Raw genomic sequence first — 23,428 nt, 5'->3', positions numbered from 1 at the left:
TTCTATATTTTTTCTGTTGTTTAAACGGTGTGTGTGTAGTATGTGTCGGTTGTGTGTGTTGACTACCTAGACGATTTTAATATATCTAATGAGCCCTGACATATACCTGGCATTCCGCCCAAAGCCAGCTGGCACACCTTGAAATGTGAAATAGAGACGATTTGTTTCGGAATATCGGAAATGTATTGGGTTTCCAGCTGTTAATTGGAAATTGCATGCCGAATTCAACAACGAGCGTAATTCTATATTTTGCGCGCTATTTTCCTTTTTTGCCCAAAATACTGTGTTTTTCTGCTAAAAATTGAGATGTAATTTTATAAAAAGTTGTGTTTTTCATCAGCTTTTTATCATAACCTTCTACTGTTTTGTGCAGCAGAACAACTGCCTGTATCACTTTGCTGCTGACTTCCAATTAACAATTTGATACATTTACATAATGTTAATTAATAGGCGAATTTTGGGGTTTGAGTGGCATTCGGTTGGTATTCCTACAGAAAGTTGATTCATTCATTCTTTAGGGTTTGTGCGCAATATTTAACTGTGACTAACAATGGAGCAAGCAAAGTTTCCAGGGCTTTTCTTATTTTCCCCATTAAACACCAATACCATTCACATTTTTGACATATCCTGGCCACCCCACTGCTGCTTATGAATGCGCCATATAATGTCTGCCTCTGCCAGCGCCAAATGAACTGAACAAATAAAACTTTCACGGCAAAGTTGTTGACACGACAGCCTCCCCGCCATCCGATTTCCAGCTGCAGTTCCTCGCCTTCATGTTCACGCTTAGCGCTTTATTTACGATTGCAGGTGCAATGCGGGAAAAGTGAGGGAAAAGTGAGGGAAAAGTGCAGGAAAAGTGAGGGAAAAGCGATGGAAAAGCGCCGGTGCTGAGCTTAAGTCGCGGCAACAGGGGTCCCAAAGCAATTAAATCGCATTCGCCGTGTGGAAAGCAAATAGGATTCTGGGTGTGGCTTTGAATGAGGAGTCCGGACAGAGACAAACAATCAAACGGAAATTAATTGCGGTATGTGTGAAAAGTGAAAGCCAAAAGCTGTTCGGTAAATGATTGCCGAGCAGCGAGTTTTCCCATTTTCCCCTTTCTCCTAAACCCTGATTGATAGCTAGCCTCCTCCTGGCGCATTGACTCCTGTTCTCCAGAATCCAAATGAAACGGAATCAAGAAAGGACATAAATTTTAACCACACGCAGCGTAACTTTTACACAGCAACCAATAAAGTCAGACAAAGTCCCATGACTTTCGCTCGGGATAATGTGGCTAAGAACTAGTTCCAACAATTTACGACATATTTTGCCTGCTTTTTGGTCATTCAATATATGTTTTCCCTATTAAGAGGCTTTTCGCTGACTCATTGAACTTACGAGTATGTGAAACACAGAATTTTTCCACATTCGTGTCATGGCGCTGCCAAAACGCTATGAAGCAAGGTCGAAGTTTAATTAATACATCATTACGTGCTGTTTTTGGCCAACTTACCCATCTTTTCGAGGGAGTGACCCCCTCCATTTTGCCAACGTGCCCGTAGCTGCATCCACATCCGCATCCGGCTCACAATGAGCTGTAAACCGGTCATTGGACCGGCTGTGAGCTATATCTTCATGAAAGATTTGACAGTTGCACCAGCAGTCGCACCCAAGGGGCCAACTTGAGTAGGTGGAACCATTGCCTCGGTTACACGCCTGAGTTGGCTCCAGCATCCGCTGCACTGCTCTGCGCCAGCCAAGCGTTGCATATTGTCACCGGCCACCTGCCACCTGCCACACGCCACATGCCCCACGCCCCATGCCACTCCACTCGCCGCCCACTTGCAGTCGCACCCACTTCATAATGCTGTCAAGGCTGAGCGATGCTGAACTATTGAAGCCCGCCCTTAAATATTCACGAGTTCGTGGCTTGATGGCTTCTGCCCGAAGCAGTTGATGCCGCAGTGAAAGCGATCAAAGTGCGGAGTATTAACTTGTAAGCTGGCTTGAATGGCTCATTGCTGGCTGGCAATCTGCGCAGCAGTGTTTACACTCGATTGCCAACTCTGGCAACAGTTATAGACAACGTTAAAGAACATATTGGTTACCTAACATTTTATGTAAGATGTAATTGTAATTGTAAGATGCAACATCTAGCATAAATAACATATCAGCGAATTATGTGCATAGAGCACTAATTAGCAGGTGTTGTATTATCTAGTAAATATTATTTACTTATCTAAAAACGCTGCGGCAGCAATAAACAGCTGCAAGTTGGGCTCCGTGATTGAGTTTGGCCAGAGGTCAGCACACACACAAGGCGTGTATGTGTGTACTTGCCATTTTAGCTTTTGTTCTGGCCCCGTTTGTTGGCCAACTTACTGTGGAGCAGCAGCATCGAAAATCCAAAAACAATTCGAGTCTCGGCCCAGGTTTGCCAACATAAACAATTTATGCACAACAAACTGCACTCTTTTGAATGGCAAAGGAGCAAAAATGGAGAGCAGGAATAGAATAGGCAAAAAGTGCAAAAAAAAGAAGGAAAACGAAGAAAAAACGCAGGAGAAGTCCGGCTTGCAGCCAGCTAACTTTTAGCTCGGCTTGTTAGTTAAGCGCAAACAAGGGGCGGCAAGTGGACGTGGGCGTGGGCGTGGGCGTGGCTCTGGCCGGGTCATTTGAATGCATGTTTGGATGGACAGACGGATGGCCAGCGCCATCGATGATAAGCGAGAAGTCAACACGGCGGCGAAAGGGGATCGCTTGGAGCGGAGAAAGTGGGTGAAAGTGGGTGGCTCCGGCTGCTGGTCAGTGTGTTTGTGAGCTCTTGTGGCGGCCGAGGCGCAGAGTCAACGCCAATGGTAAATATTTAGCTCTCGGCTGCACTTGAGATTAACTCGCACACAGATGCGGCGCATCCAGCGGTACACACACACACTCAGACGCACACATACATATAGATATATGTACGTGCATGCTATGTGTGAGAAAGGGACAAAGGCGAAGTGAAGCGAAATACAAACACACTCAAAAGTGAAAATGGAAAAAGTTTCAATGGTTTTATCATGTTTACTTTTATTTGTGTCACTGAGTGGTTGTATAAGCCCCAGCAGAACCCCCATCCTGCTGTTATATAGCCAGGGGTCAGGGGTCAGGCGGCGGATAAACAAACATAGACGGAGACAGGGGAAATGGGAAAACGGGGCAAGCCGGAATGGAGGGGCTGGGGAAGTGGAAGGACTCACATAAGAAGCGTATGTTCAACACACTCGAGGGAGATCACTGGCTGCCGTGAAGTGGCCGACAAGTGACAGCACTGGATTTCGATAAGGAGCCGGGACAATGGCAGTGTCCTTGGTCCTTGGTGCTTGCTCCTCGGTGCCGGCTCCACCAGCTGAGCCCCGTTGAGCCACATCTGCGGCTACGGCTACAGAAGCAGCTCAGGGCATCGAACTGCGAAATTCCCTGAATCCCACTCGATTTACGCCTTTAATGCGCCGCTGACCTCTGACCCCTGACCCCTCACCTCAGTGCCGCCTAATCAGGTGCGAAGCCTGGCCAGATGTCCTCACAATTCGTTAGCCGATTTTACCGACTTCAGCCCATCCTGGCCATAAAGAACCCGACGCCTTTGCGGCCAGTCCCCAGATTGAGTGCGAATCGAAAACAGCTTAGGCTCAGGGGAAAGAGCCATGTTTAGCTTTAAAATGTACGAAATTGCAGCATTGGTGCTGGACAACAACGTACACACTTATATCTATGCAATCAACTGAAATAATTAATGAACGCCACATTAATTAAGCCATTAAACATTTAAAGAAGCATAAAAGTGATGTACGTTTACTTATCAGAGTCTTGGTGAAGTAGAAAAATTCATGAATATTTTTAAGTGATGCACTTCATTAGCACTTGCCTTTTAATTTAGTCGCAACTAAATTAGGCGTTAATCGGCTGATTACGTAGTTCGCAAATATACCGCACATTTTGTATAATAAAATGGGGGAAAACTTTCGTTTGAAGCCTTGCAGGCTTTTTGCTGCTGCATTTTCCCCACCATTTCGCCCGCTTTCCTCTCCCTTGGCAATCGACTAATTAATGAATATCCTTGCATAAGGCTAGCACAAACCCCCTAGGGGGCGGTGGGCGTGGCCAGGCCCCCGATATGTTGGGCCAGTTGACTTTGGGATTGGCTCTCGAGTGTTTGGTTTCCGTTGTGGCCCCCATTGTTTTGCCGGGCCTTTTGTTTGGACATGCTGAACAAAAACCTCTGGTACAGGGGGATTAGAGGTTAAAGGTTGTCAAGTGTGCGATCGGAGATAAAACCCAATGCCTCGGCCCCGCTCTGTATTGTGTTTGCCATTGTTTTTATTTTTGTGGCTTTTGTTTGCGCTTTTAGCAAGTAATTAGTTTGGCATAACATCGGCCCAACCACTTTTCTGGCTGCCCAAGTGTAGCGGCGACTTCTTGATGAAGGTCAGCTTGGCCCCAGGACGAGTATTTGATTTCGGTTGTGCAATCCTAACGAGAGCCTCCAGTTGCCGACATCAGAAAAAGTTCTCCGAGGAATTACACATCACTCTTTCGCAGCACTAAGCGGAAATGTTCCTCAGAAATAGATAGGAAACAGAAAGGTCTCTTATTTGGAACATTATCATTTTGTCTGTTAGCCTGACCCAATTCAAATTTGAACTCTAGCTCCTTCGGTCCTTTCTAACAGCATGCAAATCGCCGTTCCCTCAAAGTAAAGCGCTTATTATGATTGCATTTCGGTTTAGTTGATATGCCGGATCGCAGATGATTGCCCAGTGGCCCAGTGGCCACACAAGGATCAGTGCAGCGTGCGTGGTCTTGGTGGAGCCTGAAGGGGTTTCTGCAACTGAAACTGCGAAAGTAATAGTCCATCGGCCCCAATCCCCAAAACCCCCGAGCTTCGAACTCAAAATCGCCGCATGGGGTCGCATTATTTTGTCCGTCACTATTCCACTTTTAACTGCCATCCAGTCCTGTCCGCCTTATTTGCAGTTGCCTTTTGTGTCTGTGGCCCTCGGAATTTTGTAAGCGGATTTTTATATTTTTGTACCATTTGAACTTTTAATGTGCGTGCTGCGCCCGCAGTGGACAGCAGTTTTAGCGCTCAGCCATCGCCATGCAATTTATACTTTCCCAGCTTTTCCGCTTTCCATCGCGAGTTTTTCCCTTGGCCACTGGATGCCGTGGCATGAAAGTTAAAATGGCGAAACGATTTAATCGGCAGAGAAACACACAGAGCTTAGGATACGGATGCAGATACAGAGGCGGATGGAGATACAGATGCAGATGAACATTTTTAATTTTTTAAATATCTCATCATCAAAAAAATGAAAAAAAAAATTTTTTAAATAATTTTTTTTCAACAAATCTAGTACACCTTTTACTCTACGAGTAACGCCTATAAATATAGTAGATAGAAATTACCTAATATACAAATAAATTATTTAATATACATTTTGCGTTGGTTCAACATTTTAAGCACAATTAAGACCGCCATATTCGTGACTTCATTAATTACATGTTTTTCGTCTGTAAATATTTAAATGTTTGTTGTGGCTTTGCATTGTATTATTTTATTTATTTCCCTTGTTTGTTAATTGAGCACTGGACTGTATTTAATGCAAGGAGTTGTATGACTTTACTGATTATTATGTTTAGGCGGCATATTGTTCCATTCGATGTTGTATTTAGTCGCTCTTTTCTTCCTAGATATATTTGTTAATTCCTTTGGTGCCCTTTCACCTTTGTTGCGACCTTCTGCCTACCCCACACGGTTTTAATTGCCGAGCTGCATTTTTGTTTTTTGGCTTTGGTGGCTTTTTTTTATTCCGCTATTTCGCAAATTGAAATGCGCACAAAATTTAAATTGCTGTTGCATGCTTTTAGGCGGACAGGAGGAGGAGAAAATGGTGGAGAGACGGACTATGGGAATGGGCAATGAGGAGAGGGGAAGGAGCAGGAGCAGAAGGTGGAGGTGGGGGAGAGAAAGAGGGAGAGTAACGTTGATGGAAACGGTAAAAGCCAACGTTAACGTCATCGTTAGCGGCATTTTCCAGACGCTTGAACACGCCAACACTCACACACACACACGCATATGCACACAGGCACACACACACACACACACCCACCAACCGGAAGTGGAAGCGCGAGCGGAAGGCAAAATGGCAGCCTCATTTGCAGCTAGGCAAATATCGCGTATACGTCATGTTGGAGGCGCAACAATTACCGTTAGCGGCTTGTACAATTTATGTTGCATACTTGTCGGCGACGCAAACGATTCCCAATGCATTTCTCATCAGCCCGGCTAACTGCCACCCCCCCTCGCCACTCTCTTCTCAGCCAATTTAACTTGGCTAATTTGCATGTACATACATACACATGCACATATACTTTTGCCGTCTAGACGCAGCCAAACGTTGCCACTAAGTGCCACGCCCCCCTTCCCGTGCCCATGCATTTCAATTGCATCGCTTTACTGCCCACATAAAAAACTATACCGCAAATTAAAATAAAGCTGTCGCCCAAAGAAACTTCACGCAAAAGAGTGCTGAAAAACTAAAAAGTAAAGCAAGGAGGAGGATGAAAAAATAACATATATCCTGCGCATCGGGTCCAAGTTGGTCGCCTTGGCCCGGGCCTCATTAAATTAGCATTGATAATTATTTTAAATTACTTCATTTAGTTGTGAAAAATGTTTTCGCGTTGTTGCCTCTTTTCCCCAAAGCGATTTGTTGCTGTCCCAACAACCAGCAACCTCCTTCTTTTGCCACCCAGGCGCTTTTTGGCCCATTTAGTTTTGTCAAATGTGCAGACAAAAAGCAGGGTATGCGGCTTATGCGGGACACATGGGGTATGAATCCCCCATGGTACCAATAGGTACCATGCAGATTTGCTAGGCAACTTCAAATGGATTTATTAAAAAAAAGACGTAAGCTTGTATTATTTTTCAGGGATTATCTATATAAATGCTAAGTTGATTTATATGAATATATGTTTTTTAAAATATATGTTTTTAAATTTTAAAGCTTGATTTAAGTTATACTCCCTATTAGTAAATCATTTATTTACTCATTATTTAGTTATTATTAATATCAAAAAAATACTTTATAATCGTTAGGAAATAATTGTAATGCTGGACTATTAACTATGTTAATGGACTGTTAACTATTATATATATTTTCTCGAAAAACATCAAGTCACTTTAAGCGGTATCGCATGGTCGGCGACTTTAAAGTCATAAGAGCCCGTGTTCGTTCGTTGCTGTTGTTGTCGCTTCTTCATAATCCGCTCATGTAACTGAAATTAATTTGATTGCTGATGTTGTCTCAGCTGCTTCATTAATCAAAAGGGACGAGCGGCGCCTGTGTAGTCCTAGCACTTCTGCCTCCTCATGAATAATTAAATATGGAACATAGTTATCCCTGTTTTTTGGGCGCCGGTTGGAGGATGCGAGCTTGGCCCCGAAAACTTATCCATCCAATGACATTTGCGTTGATGCGGGTTTACGCCACTTGCCTCCATTAACCCCCATGCCCAGGGTAACCCACATCCATGTCCCCATCCCCATCCCCATTTTCAGAGCCCACCTCTCGTTGTCATTTGTTTGGGTTTCGGCCCGCCTGTGTGCATCCACTTGTTACGGTTCAGTTTTTGACATTCGTCAAAAATTGTGTCACAATTTCAGCGAACTTTCCGCCGGCCAACGTCACTCTGTGCAGCATTTTTTCGGAATTTTCCTGATGCCGGCGGCGCCACAAGTTTCACCTGTACCGCACCCCCCTCACGCCCATGGCAATGGAAATGAAAATGGACAGGCCCCCAACACAAAGGTGGTCAGCAATTTTAGTTGCAACAACTTTTGCTCTACTTTCCAAATGGATCGCAACGACGGTTTGCGGCATGGGAACATCAGCATGTGTTGCGAAAATCGCTTTTAATGACGTTTAAGAAATTGCAGCATTTTATAATTCACCAATTTAAGGCTGATTTGCATGGCTAGTCCGCACACCTATTAAACAGGTTTATTTATGTATTCATATTATTTTAATCGAGCTTTTACATTTTCCAAATGCTTTCCCATGCACACACGTTTCTCGCAATAGCTCACACTCTTTTCTAATCAATCGCGATTGGTTTTTAATGCGTTTTAGCACTTTATTGAATTTCGGTTGCGAACAACAATCTACAGCTCTTCTCGATTTGATTCAATTTGAGTGCGGCGATTGAATCAGGTCAATTCAAATCAGTATCTGCGTGTTTATATTTCTATTGGACTCCTTCACGCATTCTGCACCTATCCGAATCGAAAAACAAAAAGTGTATAACATTGTTTCTTCAATGCAAAATGCTTTATTCCTTTTTCGAATGTGTGCTCTAACATTTTTTGTGTGTATGTTATCACCGCTGTCACCATTTTTTGTTTGTCTTCTTTTTGCATTTTTTTCGGTGTTTTGTTTGTTTGGCTAAACCATTTTTGTTCAGAGGGGGTAAAAACGGGATAAAACCTGCATAATATTTTGCTAAGGGTTTCGGGGCTCCATTTTCGGTAGCACTGTATTTTTGTTTCTTTTTTTTTGTTTGGTTTTGTGCCAGCACCGTGCCTATTTTTCAGATTTTTTTCTCCTTTGTGGCGTTGTAATTTCTGACTTGGAAATGAGTTTGGTGCGGTCAGCCGCTCGGAAACGAAGCCATGGGATGAAAACATGGACAAGGAATTCGTTTTATGAATTTGTTAATCAAGCCATGAAAATGCCCGAGACAACAAAACAATTCCATCTCATTTGCCCGGATATTTGCCTGCGTGAAGTGTGAAAATCTAAGGAGCCTGTGGAGTTTTCCTCGCCAAAATGGCAGATTGGCTAGGACTCAAATGTACCGTAAGCCCAGTGAAGCCTGGAAAAGTTCATTCGGATTTCGGGGCTTCTTCATGAATTTCATGAGCTGTCCAAATGTCCGCATCTGTGTCCAGAGCATTTGGCACTGATTATGCAACTATCCCGGAGGTAACATCATCCGCATAAGTACTCCATTCCATTCACTTCCAGAGCGTAGTATATACACTCTATATATACACGCAATCTGTATAATTGATGCAGCCCCAGGTGAACATGGTGCTAAAGTGTCCTTGGCTACACCCTAGGATTGAGTGAAGTCCGAATAAGCAATTCGAGTGAATGAAATGATACGGAAGGACAGGAGAAGGCCATTTCAAATAAGAAGCTACTTTTATCAGCACCTATCCATATTCAGCGTTTTTTGTAATTTCCAATTTAAAACCTTTTAAATGGAAGACATATACACAACTTCTATTCTTTTGTTCTTCTATTCTATTCAAATGGAAGACATAGTGGTTGGCAGAATATTAACAAGCACTTATTGCATTACATACGTTTGCCAGCCAAAAGCGTAGCACTCAAAACATCAAAGAAGTAGTCATCCTGCCCAGTTTCCCAGTTTCCATGGCCCAGTGCAATGGCAACGAAACTGGGGTGTAAAACAACTCTTTGAATATTTCAATGTTTCCTATTAGATGTCTTTTCGATTTATTTGGCAAACACTAAACTTTGTCCAGTACTTTTAATAAAAAGTCAAGTCGAAGAGCTCTCGCCAGTATTTTCTGTTTTGGCCCCAAATGTTTGACAGCATCGAAGCGCCATTAAAGTCAATTCCTGAGTCGTCTGGCTGGGTGAAAGTGGGGGAGATGGGGATGTTTTTCGCCAGGACTTTTCACCCAAAGTCACCGAGAGTTGCGAAAAGGACATCTCGATGTGTGGGAGAAGATTGAAAATGGATTCGAAGGAGCTGACTGGCACTGGAAATCCCCAAACGATTGCGACACATTTCATTAAATTTCGGCAAAAGCCAAGGGCTTTTCTCTGAATCGAGTTCTTTTCGCCGTTGTTTTTATTATCCTCACCAAGTGTTCGACAGATTATGAATTGGCGATTATGTTAATGAATCATCCAGAATCCGCATTCTTGTGTGCATAAATAACATAATATACGTGACACTCCCCATCTTTGCTCCCTTTTGAATTATATTGGCTGTGAAAGAACAGTTTCTTGGCTTGGTTATAATTAAATATTTTTAGCCAGTTTCCTTTGCTTTTCATTTACTTTCTGCGTCTACGCATTTCGCGTATTTTTCCCAGATCCTCAAAGGGGAAAGGACCAAAGCCGAAACCAAAGCTCTAAGTATGAAAATAAATAAGTTCGTCTACAGTTTTTTCCACTTTTTATCAGCTTTTTTCCGGGCGGTGTTGGTCAAGAGATATTCCTGGTGGAGGGGGCGGGAAACACTGAAGGGTGAATGGCAGTTGCTAGATGGAGCCAAATTGTGGTCGCAGCTTTTTGAACCAAGCTCCGCTTTCATAACGAACAAGGAGCAGAATGAAAATATGCCACGAGAAGTATGCACAAGTTTTTGCCAATCCTCCCTAAAAAAATCCCAGCCAAGCCTGGTGGTATAGGCAAAAAATAAAAAAACAAATAAAAAGTGCATCAAAATAAATCGAGTCCAAGTTTTTTTGGGAGAATGGAAGAGTGAGGGGCAAAAATGTGGGTAGCTTTAGTGAAGAGGCAAGCGGGATGTATTATTTTTAGCGCTTTCCCCTGGCTTTTTTGAATTTTCTTTCCTTTTTTGGGCAACTTGAGTTGCAAACAAATTGCTTGAAAGTATGCAACAAAAATTTCAATTGTATGAGAGTTGAGCGGCAAATGAAATTGCCCGAAGCGGTCATGTGTGTGTGTGTGTATTCGTGTGCAGTGTCTGTGTGTGTGTGTACATAGCTTCTTCATGCGTATCCTGTGCCTGTGTGTGTGTGTGTGAGCTCGTTCGCCATTTACCTGCTGACAGTTCATGCGGTTTTTTAGTCTCACACGGCGGAAAATACAAGCAAATCTGCTCCATATTTGTGCATTTCTTGCATTTTTATTATTATATTGGTTTCGGCGATAATATTCACCATAGAGCAACTGATTTTTACAAAGAAGAATTTTAACTCAATTTTATTGCATTTTTCCCATAAAAAAAAACCATCTGAAAATGGACATTCAGCAATAAATATACATGAGTTTACAAGTTACACATGTATCGATCAAAAATAAAGAATTCAATAGGGAAATACTGTGATAGCAAATAACCATTTTAAACAGTTGCGAACGAAAGTCGACATGTTTGCAGTGCAACCAAGTGATATGCAACACGCAGCCTTGGAACATTTTCGCACCGTGTAAATAGTTCCCTCTGAATTGGATATTATTTTTGTTGTTGGCCCGTCTCGGCCCTAATCGGATCAGCAAGTTAATTTACATGCAATTCAATCAGTGGCGCATTGTCCTGCCCTACTAAGTATGCAACAAAAGTTCCCACAGCCCCATGTGTGTGTGACTGTCGGTGTGTGCGTGTCATCAGTATTTTTGGCAAATGCCATCAATTCTCGGTGAGTGAGCGAACGAATGACAGCTGGAAGATGGCACACACTACGAGTACGAGTATACTATAACTACGAGTATACTGGCTACAGAGCCAGCAACTGAAGTGCCGAGCTTGAGGATGGCGATGGAGACTGATGATGGGTCTGAGACAGATGCCTAATCCGCTGTAAAGGTAACCCGAAACTTGCTCCTTTGTTTCCCTGCGCCCCTCGGTTGGCTGTCAGGCGAGCTGCCATCAATAATCGCGTACAGTGGAGCTCAACAATAGAGAGATTCTGAAAGTATGCGGTCTGCATATTCTTGATTGCCATAAGTCCACATAATTGGTTGCATGCCCTTGTAATTATTATTTTAATGCATTTTTAATGATTTATTTATACTGTGAAATCTGTACTGTACATTCAAAAAGTCCAATGTAAATAGGCGAAATTCGCGTTACTGCACTCGCACTGTGGAATGCAACTGAAATTGGAAAATAGCTCTTTTGGGCGCGTCTTCGTTTCCTATCCATGGATTGCGTGCCTCGCCCGAAATCGCTTCGATTATATTGTACACTTCCGACTCTATCTTTTGGCTCATCTCATCTCGGCCAACTTTCCACTCAAACATGTTCATTTGGCAGTCATTCATCATTCAGCTGCTTTTGTGCTCCATAAGGGAAAAAAAGGAAACGAACAAAGGGAACGGCACATATACGGTGAATATATTTACAACTAGCCAACATGCGCACGCAGTTCATAAAAAATTAATTAAAATCGAGTCAAGTCAATGTGGTGCAAATATATATATATACTTGTATATATATAAACAGAAATGGAATTAAGTGAGTATCGATAATTTATTGCATTCGCAACTGCTCGCTATTAATTAAAACAGACACTTGACAATTGCGCATTGGAATTTCTCGCAGTGCGCTGATGGGAGAACTTGCGACACCTAGATGGCACATTGGTTATGGTTATATATATGTATATATATATATAACTATGGTCAGATCTAAATAAAGTGGAAGTGTGCAGCGAAACGAATTCGTTTTAGAGCATTTCGCATTCGACTCAATGCACCTTTTGCCGGTAAACCCATATCTGCAAATGCTAAATGACACTTTTGGCAATTTTCCAGCCGCATTTATATTTGCGTAATTTCATTTACAAGCACAAACAAACGCATACACACACAAATTCATTTATGTTAAATCCGCATTAAAGCGTTGGCAACTGACACCTTTAATATTTAATACGGAGTTGAAAAGTTTAATTCGTCTGTGAAATTGGAGTAGAAATAAATACATTTTGTATTTAATAACTGGCATACCGAGCAAGGTTTTCCTTTTCAATTCAAGGCTCATCGCCACACCATTTTTGTGTAATTTTTTGCCATAAATTTAAGCCTGGCTGTTGGGATTAGCTCATGTAATCCTGGAAGAGGGAAAGTGGATGTCTAGCGACTGCGTTCGGAAAACGGACACTGGAATGCAGAAGGCCAACAAGGGGATCGAAATGCCGGCGAAATCTCTCGCCAATCCACGTGTCACAAGCCAAACGGCGACAGGACGATGACATGACCACTGACCCACCTGGCCAGTGAATCGTCCATGCCCCCAGCTCCCGATCCCCAAAGGTACGGCAAGGCAATGGCAATGGGCATGGCTTTGGGGGCAGGAGTAGTAGGTCGGTCGTGCCTACATTGAAATTGACGATTCAGCCGGAGCTTTCAAATGGCGCTGACTACTTTTCGAGCCAAAACGAAACGGGAATCGTTGCTCCGGGCAGCGGTTAGATTGCTCTTTTATCGACGCTGCTGCCGCTTTTCGACCAGGCTAACACGAGCCCCGCATGGCTGACCATGTCGTCCTGGCCCGAGCAAAAGGGTTCCGGCCACAAGCGAAACAGGCAACACACATATCCAATTTCAAACTGGGACGGATCCACTTTATTCCTGCCGTGCAAACTCCGTGTAAGAAGGTAATCCAACTGGGAAATGGCCCATTCCACTACTTGCATATTTATTAGCAATTCATAGCACATCGCATATTGTTTTCAATATTTTTTGAAAATTCAAAAGATGTATTTTACAATTTTACCAACTAAAAACCATGAATTATTTGTACACTTCAGACTTGCAAGTGCTGCTTTTCGATGCAAATCACGGTACAACAGGTAAATGCAATAATAATTAACTGGGTTACTTCCGAAATCTCCGCTACGTGCCATTTTCTTGGAGAAGATCCCACCTGCACACATATTTTTTGCCAGCCAGCTGGTTTTTTCGCAGCGTATCTCATCCTTTCAGCCGGCTAATCTCGCCGAGAGCAGCAGCACACTGATGCTTTTTACGCAAACACCCCCCCCTTATATGGGTACATATACTTTTTTACTTCAACCCCGAGACAGTCGACATCGTGTTGGTTTTTGCCTTCAACATTTAACATTCAGCATGGCATGGGCACATGAGCACCGCCACCTGGCATATGCTGCGCTTCTGGTCGGGACTCGGTGGTGTCCTTGAATGCCCCGCATGCCCATCACGTGCCCCGCAGCTCCCCTGGCCAGCCCGCATCCATTACGCACTTTTATATTCACATTCGCGTAATTATGCAATGCAAAAGCGCGCCTCCAACAGATAAATAACAAAAAGATACGGATGTGTTGGTATTTTTTGCCCGATGCAGGTAATAACAGAGCAAATATGTAATTACTACAAAATTTTATATTTGGGCGTGTGCAGTCGCAGCTCTGGTGGCAACTGCGAAATCCGTTTTCTATATTTTCCAGCATAATGAGGCTCACAAAGGGCCCCACTGAAGGGGCACGAGGGGCGGGGGAGGAGGAGGAGGAGCTGGAGCGGATTGAGGGCGGAGCGTTTTGCTGATGACTCTGTGGGCAAATAATTAGATATGCCGCTGGGCTAACCAGACTGTGAATAGAATGCCAAGCACACACACCGGGAAAACACACACATTCTACACCTGAAACAGTGGGACAAAGGCTACATTTAAGTGTAAGTTGTGGAATAGCTCTTAAAAAGTTGTATGTAGCCTCATGCTTGCGTAGTAATTTATATCAATGCATTAAAATTAAATTTTTCGTGAAATTATAAGATATTCCAACACATTCTTTATAAGTACTGTTGCACGTATTCCACATGGAGTTGATCTTATATTAAGTCCATGGAAATTACAAGAGCAAGCCCATCTTGATTAAGCGTAAGCTGAAAGCCAACCAGCGCTGATACTCATCTCCCAACGGAGTCAAGCTCATCGCGATTTTTCCGGCGATTTGCCGCGCAGTTTCCATGGTATCCGCCATGGTTACATACGTGGAGATGACGCAAACCGCCTACATTTTAGTGTGCAGCCGATGGCAGCTCCTCTCCCCCTGCTCCTCCGTGCTCCTCCACCTGCTCCAGCTCCTCCCCGTCTGCGCCTGTTAGTCCTCCGTGGTCCTACCAACCACATCCTGCCCTGCTCTCCGGCATCCTGACCTGCGCTATTCCAGTCTGGCCTGCTCGTTTCTGGTTTGCTCGGTCCAAACGGAGATTTCCCAGTTGTTTTCAGTGCAGGCTTGGATCTAATGGTGGTAAGGCTAAGCTGGCAGTCATGTGTGTTGCTCCTTCTTCTCCCAATCCTCCCAAGCCACCCGCTTCTTGTGGCCGTTGTCGTTGTCGTTGTTGTTGCTCCGACGCATGCCTCACTGGGCTCCAACCCAATCCCAATCCGCATCCAGGTCCCCGCCCTTCAAGCTCTTCAGCTGCAACCGACGGCTGTCTTTTATTTTAAGCAGCCACCGCGAAAAAAGTGAAACAAAAACCAAAACAAAAGCACAAGCAGAAGCAAAAGGAATAGCAGGGGAGTGGAAAATGGCTTGAAATCAAACACAAAACCTGGCCAAGGCAACCTGCACGGTGGGAAAACCTAAAACGTGAAAATCTCCGCTTGTGTGTCGACGTCATTGCCAAAAAAAGAAGAAAAGAAAAGAAAAGAAAAGAAAAGAAAAGAAAAGAAGAGAAGAGAAGACGAGGAAAGGTATGGACAAGAACTGTTTTACCTATGCAATTTGAATAATTTAATGGATTTTTATGAGCAGTAAACTGCGCACAGGATGGATGCACTCACTCAGTCCAGGAGCCCCACATTCCCCGACAGCCACGACTTGAAACATTTGGCCCAGGAGCAGCCAATTTGGGGGAATGGCTGGCGAAAAATGTCCTGCCAGTGACGGAAAAATCGCCGTAAATTCGCGTCGACCGGAATAAGGATGAGTTTGGGAATCGCATCGCCACTTGGGCAAAGAATTTTCTTTATTTTTGTGTGCCGAACGGTGTTGCCTTTCAAAATGGGCAAGGCACTTTAAGGCAAAAAGCTTAGCGGCGCAATAATATAGTTCATAAATAAATTGCCTTTGTTTCTTAAATATTAAACTGTGTTTATCATTCCCTTTGGTTTTCTCCTACTAGGCAAATCATTGCAAAATCCTTTAAAACTGAATAATAACTTCTACAAGAGCTGAAACCAAAGAAAAGCAAATTTAAGCACTATAGAATTACTGATTTAAGTGAAGTATAGTATGTTAACTTTAAATATCAATATCAACTATATACCGTTTACACTGCTTCACAAATCTCCTCTTGTTAGACAGCCTTAAATTCAAGTTGTCATCAATTTTTCTGCCCGCAGCTTGTCACATCTTACCCCAGCGAACTTTTTGCCCAGTGTAGTGGTGGATTCCTGTTCCGGCTGCTCTGCTCCGCTTCGCTTCGCCTCAGCTCGGGGGATCGGGTTCTGTGGGCTTATTCAATTTCGCAATCGCCGCCTCTGGAGTCGAGCCACCTCCGCCCCCATCCCCTGAAGCTGGCTGTGCCTCCGGCCATGTCCTGGCCTGTCTTCCCAATTGACTGCCGCGCCACTTCCGTTTCGTTGACGACGGCGCTGCGATGGCGATGGCGATGGCGATGGCGAGCCGATGGCGTTGGGAGCACCAAAGCCAGTCAAGCGTTCGCCTGCTGGATGCACAGCAGCAGCAACATCAGCAGCAACAGCAGCAGCAGCAACAGCAACTATGCTGCTGTCCTGGTCCGCGTTGTGCTGCAAATGCAATAAATTTTCAAGTCATTTCAACTTCCGGTGTGTGGCCCCGATTACAGTTTAGTAGCTGTAAATATAAAGCGATATATACTCACCCCTACACCGGGAGAAATAATTTAAAGTGTCGCGCTTGAGGAAAAAATGAAGTATACTAGAAGACTTAAGGATGTGAAGCTATTATGTGTACAAATTAACATCCCACGACTCTATTTAAAATATCTATTTAAAATACCACTCCAATTACTGCCTACATATAATATTATAAATAACAATCGGCGAACTTGAAAATATCATTTATGTATATTTTTTAGGATATGGGTATGTATGCAAAAATATATATTTTTCCAAGCACGCCATTCAAAAATCCCAATTTTACGGCAGCAGCTATTGCCTAGCCAACTTATGCACAAAAGTGCATACATTGATCGTGCGCATTTATTCTCAGTGCACAGATGCTAGACAGATCTGCCCACGCCCCTCATCAGTTTTCCATTGCCAGTGGCAACTTTTGTAGCCGTCTGGCTAGATTGACTGCGACTTGTTTTCATTTTAATGTCTGTTTTTAATCTTACGGCTTAGGTTTTTTCTGGCCGCCAACGCTGGGAAAAAAAGCCTAAAGTAATTACTGTTCGATTTTGCCAGCAAGGGGGGGAGGGGGTCTGGAAAATTCTCGGTCGGGGGGCTTATGGGGGTGGATGGAAAAATTATGGGAGACAACCGCCAGCTGACATTTGCAAAGTTTTTCTCGCTATTTGCCTTGTCATTGTCATTGTCATTGGGCTGCTGTTGTTTACCCATTATTATGTACAAATGTGTGGGTGTGGGCGTCTTTTGTTGTGCCACAAACACACACACACACACTCCTGCACCCCCACACATGGCTGTCTCTCTTTCTAGCCCGCTGTATCTGTCTCTGTCTCATCCTGTAACTGTCACATTGCCGGCACTTCATCATCATCAACAGCAGCAGCAGCAGTCAACGCTTCTCTCGCCCGCTTTCTCCCACTTTCTCCCGCTTTCGGCGCTCCTTCGCATGACGATTTTCTCACAGCTGGTGATTAGCGACCGGCGGTGGCGAAGGGGAGGACCAAGGAAACCCCACGATAACGACGTCACTGGGGGCGATGGCAAATGATTGCTACTTGAGGTGTAAACGAGCGCATTTTACAGCGTCTTTGAGATGTTCCAAAAACATCAAGTGAAGATGTACATACATATATGGAAAAGAGTGCACAAAAACTCGCGAGAAATATGGAAAAGGGAAGGGAAGCGCTCGCAGGAAAGCGGAAAAGTTCTAGCTGAAATCACTGCCACGCCTCCTTCTTGAATTCGTTATCGATATGAGCATAAAGCTTAAGCTGCAAATCGACTGACATTAAGTGCTATTACTCCCTGATATCATGTGTGGCATAAAGACCTCAAGCATATCATTATTAACAAATATGCTCTGCTGTTTTCGAACATATTTGGTAGAAGATTATGTAGATGCTTGCCAAAGATTGGCAAGAAAGTCTGAGCAAATTTTAAAAATAAATAATAACAATCATGAGCTAAACTAATTATAATTATTTAATTGTAAGCCATTTATGTGAATGTATCAATGTACTGTGGAACTACTATTAATTTGCTAAACAAAAAATCAGTAGATTTCTTTGCAAGTTACAAAAGAATCGAAAAATTGCAGATTTATATATCCCACAGCTCTGTCTAATTAGTTTCGTTCAATAGTATAACGAAAATAATTCAATTTTAATGGGTCAAACCAAAAAGGGTGAGTTTATCACTTCTTTTTTACACGTAAACAAAATGAATTCGGTGCTTTTCGTAAAACTTCGTCTTTTGTGCCATTCGCACATCTATATATGCATCAAGCTCGTATCTTGACTTTTTTCTTGGGTGGGCGGGATTTACTTATAAGTGTTTAATCATGCCCAAAAATTCAAAACCGTGTTGGATGCGGTTGCAAACACCGCTAAGAGGTCTACAAAAGTGGAGACTTGGCTGAAGCTCTGGAATTTACCAATTTAAATGTAGCGCCCTTTCCAGTAAAATACAACCAATATCGAGACAAAACTTTAAAAGAAGCTAATAAATAAATATTATTAAATGTGCTTTTTGGTGTAATTAAATGTACACCAGTATAAGGTTGCAGCGTAATTATGATTGGAACCTTATCAAGCAGACATTAAAACAATAAAATAGGGCAATTCAAATGAAATATTAAAACGCTATAAATGTATAAAATAATTGAAATAGGTTCTAGTCACAGCTGCATTAGTGCAGACTGCAGCCATATGGTTGCTGACCATACTATATTTCGATAAGGTACTAATCGACATTAACCCACCTCTAAAGTGCCGACCATAAACAAAGTTAATATCAAATAAACGCCCAGAGTTCTTCTCTGTTGTTAAGCAAATAAAGTAACTGTTTAGCATGTCTCTCTTTCCGGCCTACGGCGGTGGCCAGGCCCCAGCAGCCGGCAGTGCGAAAGAGATGGCGAAAACAGATGAAGAGCCGCCAGCAACAAGCGCGAATTGGAAAAACAACGAGAGTTACATCCAAAAGCATATAGAAGATGTGGATATAGCAACTGAGGAAGCCCAACCAGACAGCTCCGCCAGCAGCGAGGACTCCGAGGAGGAGGCGGACAAGCGGAAGCAAGAGGATGTCCCCAGGGCCAAGGAAATATCCCGCCGTAAACCCCTAGAATTCGATGTCAGCGATGAGTTCTATGTGGACAAGAAGGGCAACAGCTCCTATAGAAACATCAGCACCCTGACAAAGCCCGCGCGACCACGCTTCAAAACCCGGATGGCACGACTATGGGATGAGGAAGACAGGCACCTTGGCTTCTCAAGGGCTCACTCCAAGTTGACCCTGAAGAACAGTCGCTACATCAGAAAGCAGCTGCCCGTTGAAACACTCAGCGATGAGGAGGTGTCCAGGCTGCGGGAGGAGCTCACCCGCAGCAAAGTGCTCGTCCAGCGGGAACCCGAGGTGCTGGACCACTGGCTGGAGCTGCACCGCCTGCTGAATCTCAATTTGGACAAGGCCAATCGACTGGCGGTGGCGGAGCATCAGCTACACACTCTGGAAACGGCTTTGGAGCACCATCCGTCCAATGAACAGATTCTGCGGCTCTACACGGACGTGGCCAATGCCACATATCAGGCTAGCGAGGTAATCTATGCGTTAATTACTACTGGGTTTCCGAAAAGGTGGGATCTTTGCTAGCGCATATATAGTGCATATAAATTTATTTGCACTAGTAACCCGGAAATATTTTCAAAACAGGATCTAGTACTCTCTAATCAAACTATCAAGCTGTTAGCCCAATTCGATTGACACTTTCAAAGCCGTCGGCACCAGCTAAGAAAATTTTTGAGAATATATTTTATATCGAATTGAAAAGTCGGTATTGGTAAGCGCAAGCATTTAGAATTTTTATAGTTATCGCGTTAATTACAATACATTTGATCAAAAACGAAAAAAAAAAAAACTACATAACAGAGCATTTTATCAATATATTCATTTGTTTAGGTCGCTGCACGCTTAGAGAAAATGCTGAAGAAAAACCCCTTCGAGTACATTCTGTGGACAAACCTAATAATGGTCACCCAAGGCAACATGGCGCGTTGCAACGTGCCAGCGGTGCTCCAGATTTACGCGTACAGCATGCGCCGAATGCAAGTGGGACACACTGATGAAATAACCCGCAGATTCGAGACGACGGAGACGGATGTGATAATGCTGAAATTGTTTCACAATTGCTTACTATTTCTACGCCAATCTGGCTATATTAACAGGATGTTTTCCTTGATCCGCTTGTCCATGGATCTGAATTTCCCAGGCCTGTCGCTGGACTGCCTAGAGGCATGTGCCGAAAATGAAAAACCATTGATTGAGTTCGAGGAAATGGTGCTGCGTTCGGGAATGCCGATGCCCGAGATCTGGTCGCGAGTGGAGAAACTCAGGCAGGCGTACAGCTACCTGCCGTTTCCACTCTTAACGTGCGAGGCGATTGATGACTTCCGATTCCGAGATGGGCTGGATTCCGAACGATGCGTGTTCAGCGACGATGTTGTCCCATTTGCACACGCACTCAAGTCACCAGACAATCGCTTGCACCTGCTGCTTGTGGTTGTTCAACTAACGAAAATGCCCCTGATTCGGAGCTCTTGTTTGGCGGACAAATTAAATCCTTGCATTGATGAGTTCGGCGAGTCTGAGGCCATTGAAATGCTCTTCGCTGTCCTGACAGATAGGCACTCCTATGCGCTGCCTTTCTCGCACTATGCACACTTTTATGCGCCCATGATCAACTTGGTCAAGGGCTTGTCCGTGACTCCCAGCTTCATACCGCACTTTGTGGGCCATGAAGTGTATGCGGATACCGTCAGCAAATTGCTACTCAAATGCAGCGAAGCCTTTAGCGGCGAGGAGACCAAGCGACGGGTGTTCCTGATTCTGTGGTTTCGATTCCAACGGCTCTTAATAGTGCTGCACAAGCTCATGGGCAAGCTAACGAAATCTTATTTGAAGGATACACGCAGCCGGATTCGCGACCAAGTGAGTTTGCCAGAGAATCGGGATATTATACGTTTCTATACGGAGCTGGCCTTGTGCGAATTCGAGGCTCAGGATAAAAACGACAATGACGGACGGAACTTTTCCGTATTTTGGAAGATCATCTCCGAGAAATCGTCTGAATCGAGCCGCATCAGTTGCACGGACATGATGCATCTCTATTTGGTTTGTGCTGAGTTGCTTATACAAAATGGTCTTAAGGACAGGGCCATCCAAGTGCTCATTTCACTGTGTCTGGAAACACATGCCACTTTAGACGAGACACCTAGCAACTCCAAGCAACTGATTGTGAAAAGCATGAAGAGCGGAATGAAGCTGGTGAAGGCGGAACTGGAAGCCCTCGATTCACAGCCGGCTGAGATGGCTTTGGAGGAGTACTTCCTGCCCAACAAACTGCTCATCTTGTTGCGCGTTCTCTGTTTAATCGACATATTGCATAACCCCCAGAATCTGGAGATTAGAAATTTTCTCAATGAGCTGCAGCGGAACCAACTTGGCCCCGAGGCAGCCAAGGCCAACGAAAGAAGGCGTTTCCTTAGGGAGCAAGTCATGGAAATGCAGATGCTACAGCTGCAGTTGTGCATTTCACTATCTGATTATGATATGTACTACGGATTTACTAACAGGAGGCTGGAGGAACTGCTGGAACGTGGACTCGACGAATTTCCACGAAATATGGTCTTTCTACAGCACTGGGCCAGCCTTAAAACGATATTGTGGTACAAGCAGCGTGGCTGCCTTATACGCGCCAAAGCCGGTATCGCTTCACTAGCGCACCTGGTCATTGCTGCTTACAGTCGCTTTGGGAGCATAGAAGACAGCGATGCTTTTTCGAGTGACGCACTACAGGTGGCGGCGCGCAATCGTTTACTCAGCTTGTTTGAGACTTTCCTCCCGACCAATTTAAATCGCTCGGAGATCGAGGAGCAGCAGTATCGCGTTTTGCGCAGAAACTCCATCTTTTGGCGCCTGTACATGACGTGCCTATCCGAGGCGAATGCCGCTTTTCACCGCTGCAAGGATGTCCTGCTGATGGCGATTGACGAGTGTCCCTGGGACAAGGCCTTACTAATGACGGGCGGCATGATTTTGCCGAATGAACAGTCATTCCTACATGACCTGATGACCGAAAAGCATATGCGCATTTTCGCTGTGCCCGAGGAACTGGAAATCTTGCGGGACCAGTGAGTCTCGTCGGTTAAACTTCTCAATTGTTTGATGTTATTTACCATTCGAGCAACTCGATAAGCAAGCTCTTTAAATATATTTTTTTTTATCCCAATTACAGAGCTGAAGTTTGCTTTGACGAAATTATGATAAGCTGTTTGAAATAATGTACGCATATGCATACCTTACTTTATAAATCTTAAACCTTTTAATTGCTTATCAGAATTGGAGCATTAACAAATTCGATAATTCGCCATCCGATTATGTCAAAAAATTCCACTACTTTATAGCCGTTGCTGCGCGGAGTACCCAATCGCATATCAAATGTCCAACTCCATCTTCTGGCCAATCCGCTCCCAGAATTTAGCGTTTTCCTGTGTTTATTTTTTTGAATTTGTTATCGCAAGATAACCGAAGAAAACTTATAAGGCAAAACAGCGCCGAAAGAAGCCCTGAGGTCGCAATTGTAGCACCTTTGTTACTGAAAATAACGTATATTGTAAATAGTTGTTAGGTCTGTTTAGCAAACGCTTAGATCAGTTAAGAATGTATTTTAAGATGTTTTCTACATTTTAGTTAAATTATTATTGAAATGTGTTGTCTTAATAACACACTTGTTAAGACACTTAGATGTAATTTGTACAGCCTAAGGGTTTTTGTAACTCTTCATATTAAACGACATCAGTGATATTAACGGTTAAATACGATATTTTAAATGCAACCTAATTTTGTGACCACAAGTGTGCTGACCGAGATGCGTGAGTGCGAGGGAGACGACTCGGTCTGAGTGTTGGTTCGTCTCGAATGTTGCGTATGCGCCCTGTCTGCCCAGCGACTGTGCGTTACTGTTGCTCTTCGGAAAAACGTGAAAATCGAGAGAGGAAAAGCTGCGATGGGGCAGATGAGTAATGGGGGTGAAAAGCTCCGCTCGCCGAAACGCATCAAAAGCTGTCTGAGCACGAGCGTCCTGGCTGCTGTCTGTACATCTGTCCGCCTGCTCGTCCGCCCATCCGACGTCTTTGGACCAGGCCTCATCGTTGGCAGTCGGTCGGCATCTGTCCAAGTCCCACGACGCGTTGTCGCTCCGCATCGGCCGTTGCTGCAGTGGAAGCGGCCCGTTTGGCCAAGTGGCGTCTCCGTA

At 44.0% G+C, this 23,428-nt stretch overlaps 1 protein-coding gene and 1 long non-coding RNA gene across 3 annotated transcripts; one reads left to right on the top strand and one right to left on the bottom strand.

Moving 5' to 3' along the window:
* The first annotated feature begins 18,848 nt into the window (after nucleotides 1-18,848).
* On the top strand, nucleotides 18,849-22,989 carry LOC6550723 (protein NRDE2 homolog). 2 transcript variants are annotated; one of them, XM_001978069.2, is made up of 2 exons: nucleotides 18,849-19,713; nucleotides 20,074-22,989. In XM_001978069.2, the coding sequence occupies exons 1-2, from the start codon at nucleotides 18,967-18,969 to the stop codon at nucleotides 22,306-22,308; spliced, it is 2,982 nt and encodes a 993-aa protein (XP_001978105.1). In that variant the 5' UTR covers nucleotides 18,849-18,966; the 3' UTR covers nucleotides 22,309-22,989. The 2 variants fall into 2 exon arrangements, with proteins under 2 accessions (XP_001978105.1, XP_026837814.1); XM_026982013.1 differs by lacking the exon at nucleotides 18,849-19,713 and adding an exon at nucleotides 19,947-19,954.
* On the bottom strand, nucleotides 22,469-23,346 carry LOC113564508. The gene is made up of 2 exons (XR_003408053.1): nucleotides 23,038-23,346; nucleotides 22,469-22,768 (listed from the first exon to the last, which is right to left on the bottom strand). It is a non-coding gene; the product is annotated as an uncharacterized LOC113564508 (long non-coding RNA).
* Between the last annotated feature and the right edge of the window lie 82 nt (nucleotides 23,347-23,428).

This window comes from Drosophila erecta, unplaced genomic scaffold (assembly GCF_003286155.1).
Source record: "Drosophila erecta strain 14021-0224.00,06,07 unplaced genomic scaffold, DereRS2 tig00000126-arrow-pilon, whole genome shotgun sequence".
NCBI classification, from domain to species: domain Eukaryota; kingdom Metazoa; phylum Arthropoda; class Insecta; order Diptera; family Drosophilidae; genus Drosophila; species Drosophila erecta.
Note: the sequence above shows the minus strand (reverse complement) of the source record. Positions and strands in the feature narration are given on the sequence as shown.

What these genes read in the sequence shown, in the direction of transcription:
- LOC6550723 (XM_001978069.2), top strand. Translation starts at nt 18,967, where the DNA reads ATGTCTCTCTTTCCGGCCTACGGCGGTGGCCAGGCCCCAGCAGCCGGC. An exon ending in CCACATATCAGGCTAGCGAG is followed by an intron (nt 19,714 to 20,073) that starts GTAATCTATGCG and finishes TCATTTGTTTAG; the next exon opens with GTCGCTGCACGCTTAGAGAA.